Source organism: Condylura cristata, unplaced genomic scaffold (genome assembly GCF_000260355.1).
Source record: "Condylura cristata isolate star-nosed mole 26May11 unplaced genomic scaffold, ConCri1.0 scaffold00045, whole genome shotgun sequence".
Classification (NCBI taxonomy): domain Eukaryota; kingdom Metazoa; phylum Chordata; class Mammalia; order Eulipotyphla; family Talpidae; genus Condylura; species Condylura cristata.
In genome coordinates this window covers 3310307-3324298 of record NW_004567146.1, presented here as the reverse complement: position 1 = coordinate 3324298, position 13992 = coordinate 3310307, and the positions used below count along the sequence as shown (strand labels likewise).

Here is a 13992-nt window from a genome sequence, read left to right as displayed (position 1 = left end):
AAAGAGATCCTCTGCTTCACTTATTAATTTGCAAAAAAGGAAACAAAATAATCTGTAATGTTTACCAGCTGATAAATGGCAAAAGGTGTGTACCATGAATCAGAGTATGATAGCCTTTGTAAAAAAAAAAAAAACAAACTCTATCTTCCAGAAATATATTCCAAGTAATCATCTTGGATAAACAGGCACATATATGCAAGGGTGCTGATTGAACAGTTAGTGATATCTGTGGGATAAATACAAATTAATCCAACTTATGAGTTGAATGGCTTACGAATTTAATATAATACCATATAGCCATTAAATGTAATTTTGTGAAATTTTTAGTGACAGCAGATACTGATACTTATTTTCTCTTTTTTTAAGAAAGTTAATTTTTGCTTTACATCAATCAACTGTATTTGGATAGAGACTTGTTTTTCACAGTTTTTTTTAATTTTTTTAATCACATCATAATTTCACATCCTTGTTTGTTCTCACAACATAGGACTTCTCCTCACAGGTGTGATCTTTAAATGAGTATAATACAATTATAAACATCAAAAATAAAGTTTTAAATCAGAAATTCTGTCCTATATTCTTCCACTTATTAAAAATTACTACTTGTTTTATAGCTATAGTTCTAAATAAAATACCCACACAGTTGTGTTTTACATATCCCTTTTAAACATTGTTTGACTTCCTATAGTGGTAGAATAAGAATTTAGCTCTCACAAATTATGTAAGAATATTCTGGACTTTTAGTGTTGAACTTAATACAGTACTTATTGAATTTTGACAGGTGTAAACAGTTCCCATTTGTATTATATGCTTATTCAGATTCATTGTATGGCTATAAAGTGTAAAATTGTAAAGGAAACTGAATTCACATAAAAAAGGGTAATAAAAAATTGAAATTAAGGTAAAAAAAAGAATTTAGCTCTCAAACACAACCTTTTGAAAGACTCTTCTTTCATCCTCTCAATAGAATAACATTAAATTTCATTTAAATAATCAGTAAGAAGAATGGATGTGTAAAGAAGATATGATATACATGCATAATGGAATAGTACTGAACTGCAACATTAGAAAAAGATGACCTTTTGCCTCTTGTTACAAAGCTAAAGGGGAGAACTGAAAGGAGGATAAAAGGGGAATACAACTGAAGTGAGTCAGAAGGAGAAAGGCAAATATCATATGATTTCACGCATGTGGAAGATAAAGGAACAAATCAAGTGAACCAACAAAAAACAGTAACTATCTCTTAGATACATGAGAACAGATTACATGTGGAGGTTACCAGTGATGAAACGGGGAAAAGGGATAAACTGTTGGTGACAAATGACAGCCACACTTTGGGTGTCTGTATCTACTCCCCCGTCCCTTCAGGGGTGACAATAATATTAACACCTCTGTTATTTCTATCTCCTGATAATGGTCTGTCTCATATTGCTCTTCCATATTTTAGAGACTCTTTCTGAATAAACCATGTTTGAATTATTCTGAGTGCATAATCAGTTTTCTATTTGGATCTAAAATGATGAAAAATAATTGTCTGTAAGTGTAATTGTAAATACATCAACTCATTCCACCCTGTTACTACACATGTATAACTAAAATTTTCCAACATGATCTTAGATAATATAAAATCCCACTCTCTTCTCTGTTTTGCAGAAGCTTGGAAGCTCCCCTTCCTGGGGCTTCTATCCTTATGCTCTCATCCACTTCTCCAGACTCCTGGGCTTGCAACACAATTTTCATCTTAAAGCGGATTGGCCATGCTCTGCGCAGATGTCCTGATCCTATCTCTTCTCCTTTTTTGCTTTTATGAGATATAGGCTTCCATCATGTCAAATTCAAAGGATATTCAAATAATATCCTTTCATGTTTTCCTGGAATAAACATAAGTAAATTTTTTTTCTCTTGACTTGTTATTTTATATTTCTTGTGTTTTCTATTTTCTACTTGTTTTATTTCATTTATACTATTTTCATAGAAACTTCTTGGACTCTATCTTTCCACCCTCTCTGATTTGTTTTAAATTTCTTTTTCCTTTAATTTTATTTAGTTTCCAAAAATAATGTTACTCTTTTAAATAACATATTCTTATTTCATCAGTGTGAAGATGTGAACTTTTTAAAGATATTTTTCCTTTGTTAGCTCTAATCAACCAGATTACTTTTGTCCTTGAAATAGATTGTGTGTTATTTGTTATTTTTACCTTGAAATAGCTTGTGTGTGTTAAAAAATGAAGAATCAAAAATTTCTCAAAAAGCTCAATCTATAGAGCAGAGCTTACTAGTTGGTAGGCTTCTGGTGAGGGTTTTACTATAAGCAACCATTCTATTTGTAAACTGCAAAGGCAGAATTTGAAAAACCTTTCTCTTATGCCCATTAATTTCCTAATGCAATATTCTGCTTACACATATGCCTGTGTGAGCACTTGAAGGTAAAATGGAAAGGGAAAGTGGGAGTGTGAACCATTTCTTTTTCTTAAGCACCCAAAGAGTTTTCCTAGAATACCTGAACTCCACACTCTCTCCTGCCTGATTTCCTGGCACACCAAAAAGGTCAGGGACACTGGAAAATAAATGTATTCCTCCTCAGTCTTCTAGTGCTGTAGAGTTAGCTTTATCTCCTCTGCTACTTTTGTCTTCTCTTTTCCAAACATTTGTTGGAGTCTTTTGTCTATATCTAACTTCTGTCTCAATCTTTGAGTCTAAATTTTTTCCTTCATAGTATTGTTTCTAATACCATTGCTTCTGCTGTTGTTATTATTATCTTGTTTAGACTTTCAGAGGAAAACATAAAATTAATGTAATCTGAGACTATCAGCATAACTTAAATGATTTATTAGTTATCTTTAAAGTAGATAGCTGCAAGAACTTTAGAGTGATCCTTTTATGCAGAGGAAGGATAATATGAAAAATAACTATAGGAAAATGCAACAAAATGCTAATGGTGATCATGTATGAGAATTGAAGTTCATATAAATTTGAAAGTATTTACAAAAGTCCCTCTTGCCCGCTGTCATTAACATCATTTTGTTCTCCCTTAGCTGCAAAGAGAAAACATGCAATATTTTAGTGTTGTCACCATAAATAATGCTAAGTCTGTTTGACTAAGGAAAAACAGAACAATGAAGATTGGGGTAACAATCAGCAGATTTTGTCACAAGTATTGACTGTGGATATAGGTATGTGCCGGGGAAAATGGAAGAAGCACAATATATTATTTACATTCTTAATAAGTTATGGAAGCGAAGTAAGATCCATTTAAAAAAACAAACCAGAGAAAATGTGTGTGAACTCATTTTATAAACTGTATACAGAAGCACTTAAATATACAAAAAGTAAACATTGAACACAGAAAAAGTATGTATTGAACACAAATAGGGAAGAATTTTTGCAAGACATAAATTATAAAACATCTTAAAAGTTTGCTTGGAATAAAATGTCTTTTTATTTTGAAAATACTCATTATCTCCCACTTTACCAAGAACACAACAAAAAGAAATGTGCTTGATCAATTTTGTTCTTTTTAATAATTGAAAAGTTTTAACTAAAAATCTGCAATACAAATGCACATTGACTTCGTCATTTCAAAAGTTCAAATGTCAAGTCATTTTAGTTGCTTTAATCAATCTGTTCTGTATATTACTGAAAACAGTAAATTTACTGTCAATGAAAATAATATAATACTGGGGTGATAGGAGGTTCTCCAGTAAGGTCTTTAAAACTCAAAATCTCCAATAGGTCTTTAAAAAAATTACTCTGCACCCAAAAGATGTAAAATGATCCCTTATTTTCCCCTACACAGCAATCATCCTCTGGGCAGCTTGTGGTTCATACTGACCTCTTAAATGTAGTGCTATCTTATGTCTGTATTTTCTGTTTGTTCTATTGTAATATTATTATTATTTATTTATTATGGGCCTATCTCTCCTACCAGACTATGTAATATTTGAGGGAAAGACTAGGAAAGAAAGATGAGTGAGAGACAGGTACAGAGAGGAGGAGGGGAGGGAAGGATAGGAAAGATGTTGGGAAGAAAGGAAGGAGGGAGGAGGAGATGAGAGGGCAACTCCTAGGAACTCCTGCTTTTCCTTCTGAATTCTTGAAGATATCTTACTCATCGAACCCCGTTCTAAATCATTAAATTATAGTTTAAGATAGTATGATTTAAATGAAGTTAGTGCAAGCAGTTAAATGCCATATGAGTAGGAATGTTTACTCTCCCATTCTAGAAGGGAGAAGAAGACATTAAAACTTACAGTATGGAAATTGTAATTTAGCCCTGCTGAAGGCAAAGAAATGATAAAGCTTCAACTTATTCTCCTCTACGTGAAAAGTACAAGGTAGTTGAATTTTAGAGACAATTCCTTAAAATTGCTAATAATGTAGGAGCCATCAGCTAATCCCCTGATTCAACATTTTTGACAATCTACCCCTTCTGCTTTCCCTTCAGAACCTTGTGATTCCATAATCGTTTCATGGCATTCTTTACATCTTCATTCCTCAAAGTGTAGATGAGTGGGTTTAGCATCGGGGTAATGGTTGTGTAGAACACAGACACAGCCTTATCCAGCGGAAAAGTAGTAGAGGGACGGAGATAAATAAAGATGCAGGGGACAAAGAATAACGTTACTACAGTGAAATGAGACCCACAGGTGGAGAGAGCCTTGCGCCGGCTCTCTGCAGACCGCTTGCGGAGACTGAACAGAATGACCGTGTAGGAAGTCATAAGAATGAGAAAACACCCCAGGGAAATGAGACCGCTATTGGCAATCACCAACATATTCACCAGGGTGGTATCAGCACAGGCAAGTTTAAGAACCGGGTGAACATCGCAAAAGTAGTGGTCAATGACCTGAGCGTTGCAGAAGGGCAGCTGAAAGGTCAGGAGGGTCTGGACAAAGGAATGAGCCAGGGCTCCTAACCAGGACAGCGACGCCAGTACAATGCAGGTATTGGCACTCATGATGGTGGTGTACCGGAGAGGCTGGCAGATGGCGGCATACCTGTCAAAAGCCATGACGGTCAAAACAAAAATCTCAGCACAGCCAAAGAAGTGGAAGGTAAACATCTGGGTGACACAGCCCCAGTAGGAAATAGTCTTTTTCTCGGAAATAAAATCTGCGATCATCTTGGGTGCCGTGGCTGAGGAATAAGCAATGTCCACAAAGGACAGGTTGCTGAGGAAGAAATACATGGGTGTGTGGAGCCGGCGATCAGAAAGGACCGTAAGCAAAATGAGCAGATTACCCGCCATGATCACCATGTAGAAGAGGAGGAAGAGGGCAAAGAACATCAGCTGCATTCCTGGATCTTGGGAAAGCCCTAGGAATATAAACTCAGTGACATTGTTGGCCACCTCCATGGGGACCCAGACAGGGCCAGCTGAGTAGCTGTGGTTCTCTGCAAAAAAATAAATGTTGCAAACCATTGGAAGCATGATAAAGCCTAACAGGAATCCTCTTGTGAAAATAATTAAGTGATGCTAATGTCGTAAATTATTCACACGTCTTAAATATAGCTAGAGGATATGTTTCTCATCATTAGTTTTCTTACCATATTGTTGGCTTGTATTTGATGATCTGGTATACTTAGGCCTACAGCAAGCAACAATGTAGAGAATGAGATTTTTTTTCTTTTAGACTAAATATTTAATGTGTTTTCCCCTAATTGTATCTTTCTCCACCTCTTACCTCTCTTCTCTCTTTCTCTTTAATCTCTCTACCTCTCTCATCAGAAATTCTCTTTGGGAGAAAAAAAAACACTTAAATAATTACTCAATAAATTAATTTTGAGGCTAGAGATAAAATTTTGCAGGACTCTGATATCAAAATTCTAAAATTCCTCAATAAATATTTTAATATAATAAAATACAGATAAATTCTAAAGAATAAGATTCTACTTAATCTACTGAGAAAGAACTTAGTTTCCAATTTCTAAGTTAAGTTAGAAAAATTTTCTTGCTTCACAAATGTGCACCATGCTGAGGCTAGTGGCATCAAAGTCACCTATCCCCTTTCTCATTGGAAAGTGTTAAACCTTCTGTAATGATCAAAAGTTTCCTTTTCTGCTAATCATGAAGAGTTTGCTTTATTTTTTAATCTTACTTGGTATATATAGAGAGGTCTACAGTTGCAACTGGAAAGACCTTCACACCCACATTCAAATTAAACTTATAATGAAAAAAATCCCAAATGAGGCAATATTAATGTTCAATCTAGACATTTATTTCATTTGATCTGTGTTGACAACCATACAGAGGAAGCCCACAACTAACCACAAATCTCTGAGATTAGGTATTGTCTCCAGAGAGACAATAACCCTTTTCCAGACAAGTTCATCATTGAGTTGGACTTTGAAAGTTCAGTTAAAATTAATCAGAAAATATGGGCCCTCCCTGGAGGTGCAGCTGATTAAAGCATAACACTAAGAAACTAGCCGCTGCCTGTTCAGTGCGAGTTCTATCCCCGGCCAGGGAAGTGACCCACATGGCGTGGCAGACCTCTCCTGTCTCTCCGGCTGCTCCCTGCAGCAGTGTACTTGTCAATCTACCTGTTCTACTCCCCAGTCTACCTTTGGTGAATCCTTTCACCACCCCGGCATCTCTGGCCTGTACCCCAGTTCTCTATGCATGAATAAATAAATCTTTAAGAAGTAAAAAATAAATAATTTTTAAAATATAAGTAACAAATCTTAAAAAAAAAAACAGAAAATACAGAGAATTTCATGCTGTGGACACTAAAGAGTTGACAGAGCAGGAAAGTTGCTTCAAGAAGGTGAATATGCTACATGAAGACAAAGGGTATCAGGGTATCAATCATGACAGCATCCTCTGTGGGGAAGGCAACAGGGATGATGCAGTTCAGCACAGAATTCATGAAGCATCGTGTCAGGAAATGAAGCTCAAAAGGAAGTGCTGCTCAGATTATGAAGTTTTGCTAATTAAGTTCAGGAGCTGGAATTTATCTTGAATCATTTGGGGGTTCATAAAGAAAACTCACTCCCATAGCACGAGGACCTTGATTAAACAGTTCAGCTGTTTAAATGAATAAGTCTGAAAACCAGTTCAATCAAATACTGATTCTGCAACTTACTAATACTCTGAATTAGGAAAATTACTTAACATCCTTTTGCCTCAGTTATCACAAGTATAAAATATGGCTAACAATAGCACATACCAGATATATGTTGTAAAGATTAAGTGTGTGTTATATATAAAGCACTTATGTCCATGGCACCCTGTAAGTGAACGTAGAATTATCTTTACCTATCTTTGTGAGTAGAGTTTATGCTGACAGGGAGGAGGCAGAGAAACTCGTATAGGAGTTATCTTAGGACACTAACTTCCTTGACATTCATGTCCTAATTCCAGTTAATGTGTATTTCCATGCTTGTCAAAATCTTGAAAAATTCATTGGTTAACACAAATATGTTCTTTGACAGATATAATCTATATCTCAGTCATTCTATTCTTCCTGAATAGTGACAATATCATCTTTATTAGGGATCCCCTTTACTAGTTCACAAAATTAATCCAAGTCTAAGACTCAGGATCATGCTATCATTTTCTTTGGGAAAAGAGCACAGGATTGTAATAAAGTAAAAAAGAACATCAACTAACAACTATAAACCAGAGACATTCTATGAGGGAAGAGAGGGGGACAGGATCAAAATGCGGGGGGGAGGAGAGCACATGAGACTATGATGATGGCACATAAGTGAAGTGGTGATGGGGGTCCATGGGGATTACAACTGAGATAAAAAAATGTACAAAATGAAGTATAATGTAAAATATATAGATAATTTAAAATATAATAATAAAGCGAGAACTAGGTTCGACTCACAGTTCTGCCTAGTAGGCTGTGTAATCATGATACAGTTTTCCTCCCTTCTATGAACCTAAGAGTCTGTTCTTGTGAGAGAATAATGCAAGCACAAAATTAATTAATGGGCATAAAACAGTAAGTGATCTGCAAATCTACCTGATGATTATGTCAGTGGTCAGATTGCAGAAGCATCAGTGTCAGACATCTGAAATCCTCTAGCTGCTGAGTTCAAACGTGGTCTTTCTAGAATGATGCCAAAGTTACAATGGGACTCCAACAGTTAAAGAAACAAAGTTTCCTTTATCTAACTCCATGAGCCCACCTAAATTATTTGAAACAAAACAAATATCAGGACTGAAAAACCCTAGGAAAAAGATTTAATCTTAGTTTCTCTTGTCAGCATTTGCAAAGAACAAAAAGCAAACATTCCAGACACAATGCAGAGAGCATGGATGTAATTCCCTGTATTTGTTTATCCTTTCACTTTATTGTGCTGGTACCATGCCATGAATATTTTAAAAATGACTAAAATCCTATTCCTGATAATTAAATAATTTATTTAGTGTAATATCTTTAAATGGATCCCTCAGATCCTCTAAGACATAAGTGAAGCCCTGCAGTTGTATATTCTACTCATTTAACTGTTAAAACAAATGAAGTACAGAAAAGAAACTGAAATATTTAGGATTCACTGGTTTGGTAAAGTTATGGCTAGATTCCAATTCTTTAAATTTTAGTTAACTATTCTCTGAATTACTACAACAGGTGCTATAAAATGGGTAAATAATTTAAATATTACTTTTTGAATATTATTTAAATTATTGAAAATCACCTCTGCCTTGTTTACTGATTGCTAACTTGTCATTCCAGCTGGAAAACTTACTCTGGCTGTCTTCCCGAGTGTGGTCCGATGACATGGATTTGGACAACCTGAGATCTTCTGGAATCAATAATCTTTTTTTGAGGTAGAAATGTGATCTATATCCAGATATCCACACTAAAAAATGAGATCTATATAGTGATGTTTCTCTTATGGATGTGCAACATTTCACAAAAAGGATTATTACATGTATAGCCTTTAAAGAGGGCCTCAGTCTCTTTCTCTGTCTCTCTCTCTGTCTCTCTTTCTCTCTCTCGCTCACTTGCTCATGTTCTCTCTCTTTCTCTTCCCCTCAGATATTATAAGTTTATGGCTATGCCATGGCTTCTGATCTTGGGCTACAAGAACATCTTTCTAGGTTCCTGTCTGGCAGGGGCAGAAACTATCAGCATGCTACCTTTATGCTTCATTGCAACCCTGAGGGAATTGCTTGGCCAGTGATTGGGTAGCAGCTGGAGAATATTGTTAGAGCAGTTCAGTGTAATCACCACTAAATGACTCCTTATAAAACTATATTGAAGGCTACTTCACAAATAACTAGTTAATAAATATTCAGGTGTTTTCCACATTTTGTGCAAAGGGGCAAGGGAAGGGGGAGGGTATCATTCACTGTCACTATATTGGATCTCCAACCCAGCAATAGAGTATTTGTTTATAAAACTATTAAAATACATTACTTCATTTTAAAATTTCTTAACGCTCAATTAAACAAGCAAAATATAGATTTAGTAGCACTATGAAGATACTTAGTCCTCTAGGACATGAAGAGTCCCACAAACATGGAAGTTGCTATAGGACTGAAGGGGGCTTGACTAACATCAAGGATTACATATCTGAAATCAAGTGTAAAATTTATCATTGAAATTATGGTGTGAACTTTCAGGTGTTGGATGTTCATCCTAAAGTTCTGTGTGTTTAAATGACACAACCATAACAATAGAAAGAGCTTAGTACCCCAAATGCATTCACCTTGGTGAATGATTTTCGGCAGTAAAAAGGATGACCATGATACAGCATTAAAGTGCTTTTTGTTGCTATTGGCAACAGTTTATTTTTCTGTGACTTTCTAGGTGTTCCTTCTTTTTTATTTCTTAATTTCATTTCTTCCTTCCCACGTTTCTTCCCTCCCTAAAAACATTTATCCAGAGAAAGACAAATATATGAAATTTTTTTTAATCAAACTAAAGAAACAGAAAATAGTTAAATGGTTACCAGAGGCTGGAGTATTTGGGGAGGGGTGAGTTGGAGGAGAATTTGGGGAAATATGATTAAAGGGTATAGATTTGCAGCAGGAAGTTGTCTAAGTTCTGAGGACCTAATGTGCCAGAGACCAGCTCCAACAATTGGAGTGACAGAGGTTCCTGTAGGAAATGAAGGCTTCTGGTGAAGGTGAATGAGGGACACAAACACTCATTCAGGTGCAAGTGTCATCTGCTACCAGTCTCAGCAGGTCTTTTTTATTTTATGTTTTCAAGCAGTGGCATTATATCAGCATATGCATTGAGTAAAAAAAAAAAAACTATCACATATTCCTAAGAACAGTTTGAAGTCTTTTGATCTTTAGCCAAGTCTATAACTCTTATCATTTTTTAAGGAAAACACTGTAACAAGCAAAATGTTATTACTATTTACTGATGATAAAGCAGGCAGATAAGTTCATGTAGTTATAACTAACATTTCTATTTATATTATAATAAAAGGTTAGCAAAACAAAAGGAAATCTTCTTTTATTGTTAATTACTAAGGATCCTCATTTTTATTAAAGCATCTTAAAAAAAAAAAGTTTAAAACAAGGCCAGAGTAAGGAATGAAAAAGTTTACTGTACTCAGTTCTAACATTAAGAGAGATAGTAGAGTTGAAGGCCGAACAACAAAGGCTTAAGCTTTTTGGTTCCCAAAGTTTTTTCCTCTGGAGCTTAATTTAGTGTGTACATCTGGAAGATAGTGGAATGAGGGAGTCTGAATTATTGGTTTGGACAGAAACATGTTATCACAATATGTTTTTAGCACTGTCTAATTTTTCTGTATTATCTTTATACTAATAGCCAATTGCTTTTATTAGAACAACCAAATGTAAAATCAATTTTTACTTTATGAAATGCATCCAAATGCAACAATGGTTGCAAATACAGGAGTGGCCAAAACAAAACAAAGAGATCTAGTAGGAGCCATCTCTGGGGCCCCTGACTTTTCAGGTGCACCCCCCTCATACCCGAATTTTGTCAGACGGTATGAGATGTTTGGCCTGCGCTACTAATGTATAGCATAGTGACTATAGTCAATAAGGTATTAAATATTTCAAACTTGTTGCTAAATCTTAAATGTTCTCACAATATTTATAACAAAAGAATAATTCGGTGACGTGGTAAAGGTGTTAGTTAAAGCTATGGTGATAATTATACAGCAATATATAAATGTAACAAATTAACACACTATATAACCTTAAAGTTAATGCTAACTATAAAATATGTCAAGAAAAAATCAGTATGCACTTATTCTTGGCTGGGCAATATGCTAGCTAGATATGCTAGGTACAAATATCATTGAATAATGGAGCAATCCAGTAAGTGAGAAGAAAACTGTAATAAGTATGGCAAATGCTATGTCAACTAAAGATACATCTGTTGTTCTGTAAGAATTCATATAAGGAAACAGTTCAAGATGGGATCAGAAATTACTTTCTCTTGGGGCACAAAGGAGAACATCCCATACATTTCTGGGTTCCTCTTGAGCTTGACAAGAAATCAAAGCAGCATCAGACAGGTTAGCAAAGGAAAAACAGTCAATTTAATAACATACATATGGAGAATTTGCATGGCTATAAACTCTGAAGAGTAATAGAGCAGACCAGGAATTTTTATTTTGTGTTGGAGAACCTGGAGCATCAAGGACAGAGAGAAGATGTCACATAATGGACAAGGAGAGGATGATCACATCCTGACTCTGAAAGATGAGTTTCTTAAATGCAGACAAACATGTTTAATAAACCCACGATGGGGTGAGACTCACAAACGCCATTCTTCTAGGTGATCAAGGAAGAGAAGTGATCACTTCTTTAATTAGGAAAAGTACAGAAGTTCAATACATGGTGATCTCTTTGATTAGGAAAAGGCAAAGAATTTCTTAGGCAAGCACAGATTATACTAGACTTCAGGGTGCTTGCTGCTTTCACTGCAAAAAAATTTGATTCTTCAAGTATTAGTAACAGACTCCTGTGGCTTCCAAAGCTTTAACTGACCTCCAGTGACAAGAGGTCTGCAGAGGGCTTATTGAGAGAAACCTTTGTGACCTCATACTTTCAAGAAGATAACACTCTTCATCTTAGTTTTGAAAGTGAAAAATGAGTCAATAATTCTAACAGAGGAAGCAACATGTTCAGAGATATGAAAATAGGGGAAACTGCAAATAGCGATTCTTACAATAGGACAGGACTAAGACAATAAATGGGGGTCAAGACTTGGTCTCAGAACAAGCTGAATCACTAAAACTGGGTCTAAGGTTTAGAATAGAATTCTAGCAAAATCAATAATATGAAGACTGCTAGGTTTTACAGTCCCCACACATACCCCATATTTGTTCAGAGTGCCATGATAATAATTGTAACTAGAATCTTAGGTGGGAAAGAACTCATGAAAAGGATAAAGAAGAAACTATTGATAAGATGAAATCGAATAGTGAAATAGACACTCTATTGATTATTATAGATTTTCTATTTCTTGTAACAGAAGCTCACCAGGTGCTTATCAATGTTTGTTTATAGAATAATTACAAAAGCATTTGGGGAACATAAAGACATTGGTGGAGGATTCTGGGTGCTTTCATGGTGGGTGTGGTGTGATAACATAGCTGAAAAGGTGTAAGCCTATATCCCTAAATCATAAAGTGTTATAAACCAATGTTATCTCAATTAAAAAATAGAGAGAATAATTAATTTTATAATATATCATTTGGGTAAATCTATTCATATGGAAAACCTACTGAAATTTAAATAAAATATGATATTTAGTTAATAATAATGTATCGGTATTGGTTCACTAGTAGTGACAAATGTACCATCAAAACATAAGCTGTTGGGCCCTCCCTGATGGCACAGCAGGTTAAAGCACAGCACTAAGAAGCTAAAGCCACTTCAGCATGAGTTCAATCCCAGCCCCAGGAGGTGGCAGACCTCTCCTGACACACCACGCTGCTCCCCTCAGCAGTGTACTTTGTCTAACTGCGTTTTCTGCTCCCCACTCTGTCTCTGGTGAAGTTTCTCACTGCCCCTGTACCTCTCGCCTGTACCCCAGTTCTGTATGCATAAATAAATAAATCTTTAAAATATATGTATATATATGCTGTTAATAGGGAAAATGGTGTGAGGTATAAGAACCTATACTATTTGCAACTTTTCTATAATTTTTAAATTATTCTGTAATTCTAAAAATTATTTAAATTAAAACATGATAATAAAAAAGTCTTGAAATTATAATGTTAACCAGAACACAAATCAACACTTACAATGTGATATTTTTTACATAATTTCGAGGAGCATATACCATGTAATTGCTAACACCCAGCTGGTTTTGTTATGAATGGTGAAGTTATTATTGTCATGTGGTAAAAATCAAAAACTCTAGTTCATTTTTCTGTCCAGTGATTCTCTAAAATCAAGCAACTATGCTGTCTTTTTTCAGCCTTTGTTTCCCTTTTGAATTAACAATTAGCAGTAGTGGATATTCGCTGAATCTTACCTTACGAATATTCGCTGAAATCTAACCATATGTAGACACACTTATTACAACTTGTTAAGTGCTTTTCTGTTTAGTTTTCCTAAACAATGCTATGAGGTGGAGGCTGTTATTGTCCTCATTGTACAGAGGTTAAATCTTTCTCCTACATGGTGGAGCTTCACCATGGTGAGGATATCTGGTTCGAGTCCACACTCTGACTCTGCTCTCTTCCCTCTCAGCCATCTGTCTTAGAATGCTGCCATTTAGTGTCCATGCAGAGTCCTTGAATTCCTACATCAGGCATGGCAATGTGGAAGGAACACACTTCAACCCCCAGTCTCCAGCCTTCCTTTGTTCCTAGTTTCACATTCTGATGCCAGAAGTCTAGGGTGGATGAAGGTGAACTCTGCAACCCAGGTCTCCAGGTTCTGTTCCCACTTCACACACTGAGCGCCTTGGCCTCCAGCCTAGAGCACATGCCAGAACAGAACTAAGAAAGGCTCAGCCAAGCCAGGAGAGAGGGCTTCAGAGATTTGAACAGTGGACTCTGGAGATAATACTAATCATGTGCAGTCTGAAAA

The 13992-nt window shown here is 35.6% G+C and overlaps 1 protein-coding gene across 1 annotated transcript; it reads right to left on the bottom strand.

Annotated features, from left to right (window-relative positions):
• Positions 1-4422: 4422 nt before the first annotated feature.
• Positions 4423-5358, bottom strand: LOC101635862 (olfactory receptor 4S2-like). Its single transcript, XM_004694699.1, has one exon. The coding sequence runs from the start codon at positions 5356-5358 to the stop codon at positions 4423-4425; it is 936 nt and encodes a 311-aa protein (XP_004694756.1).
• Between the last annotated feature and the right edge of the window lie 8634 nt (positions 5359-13992).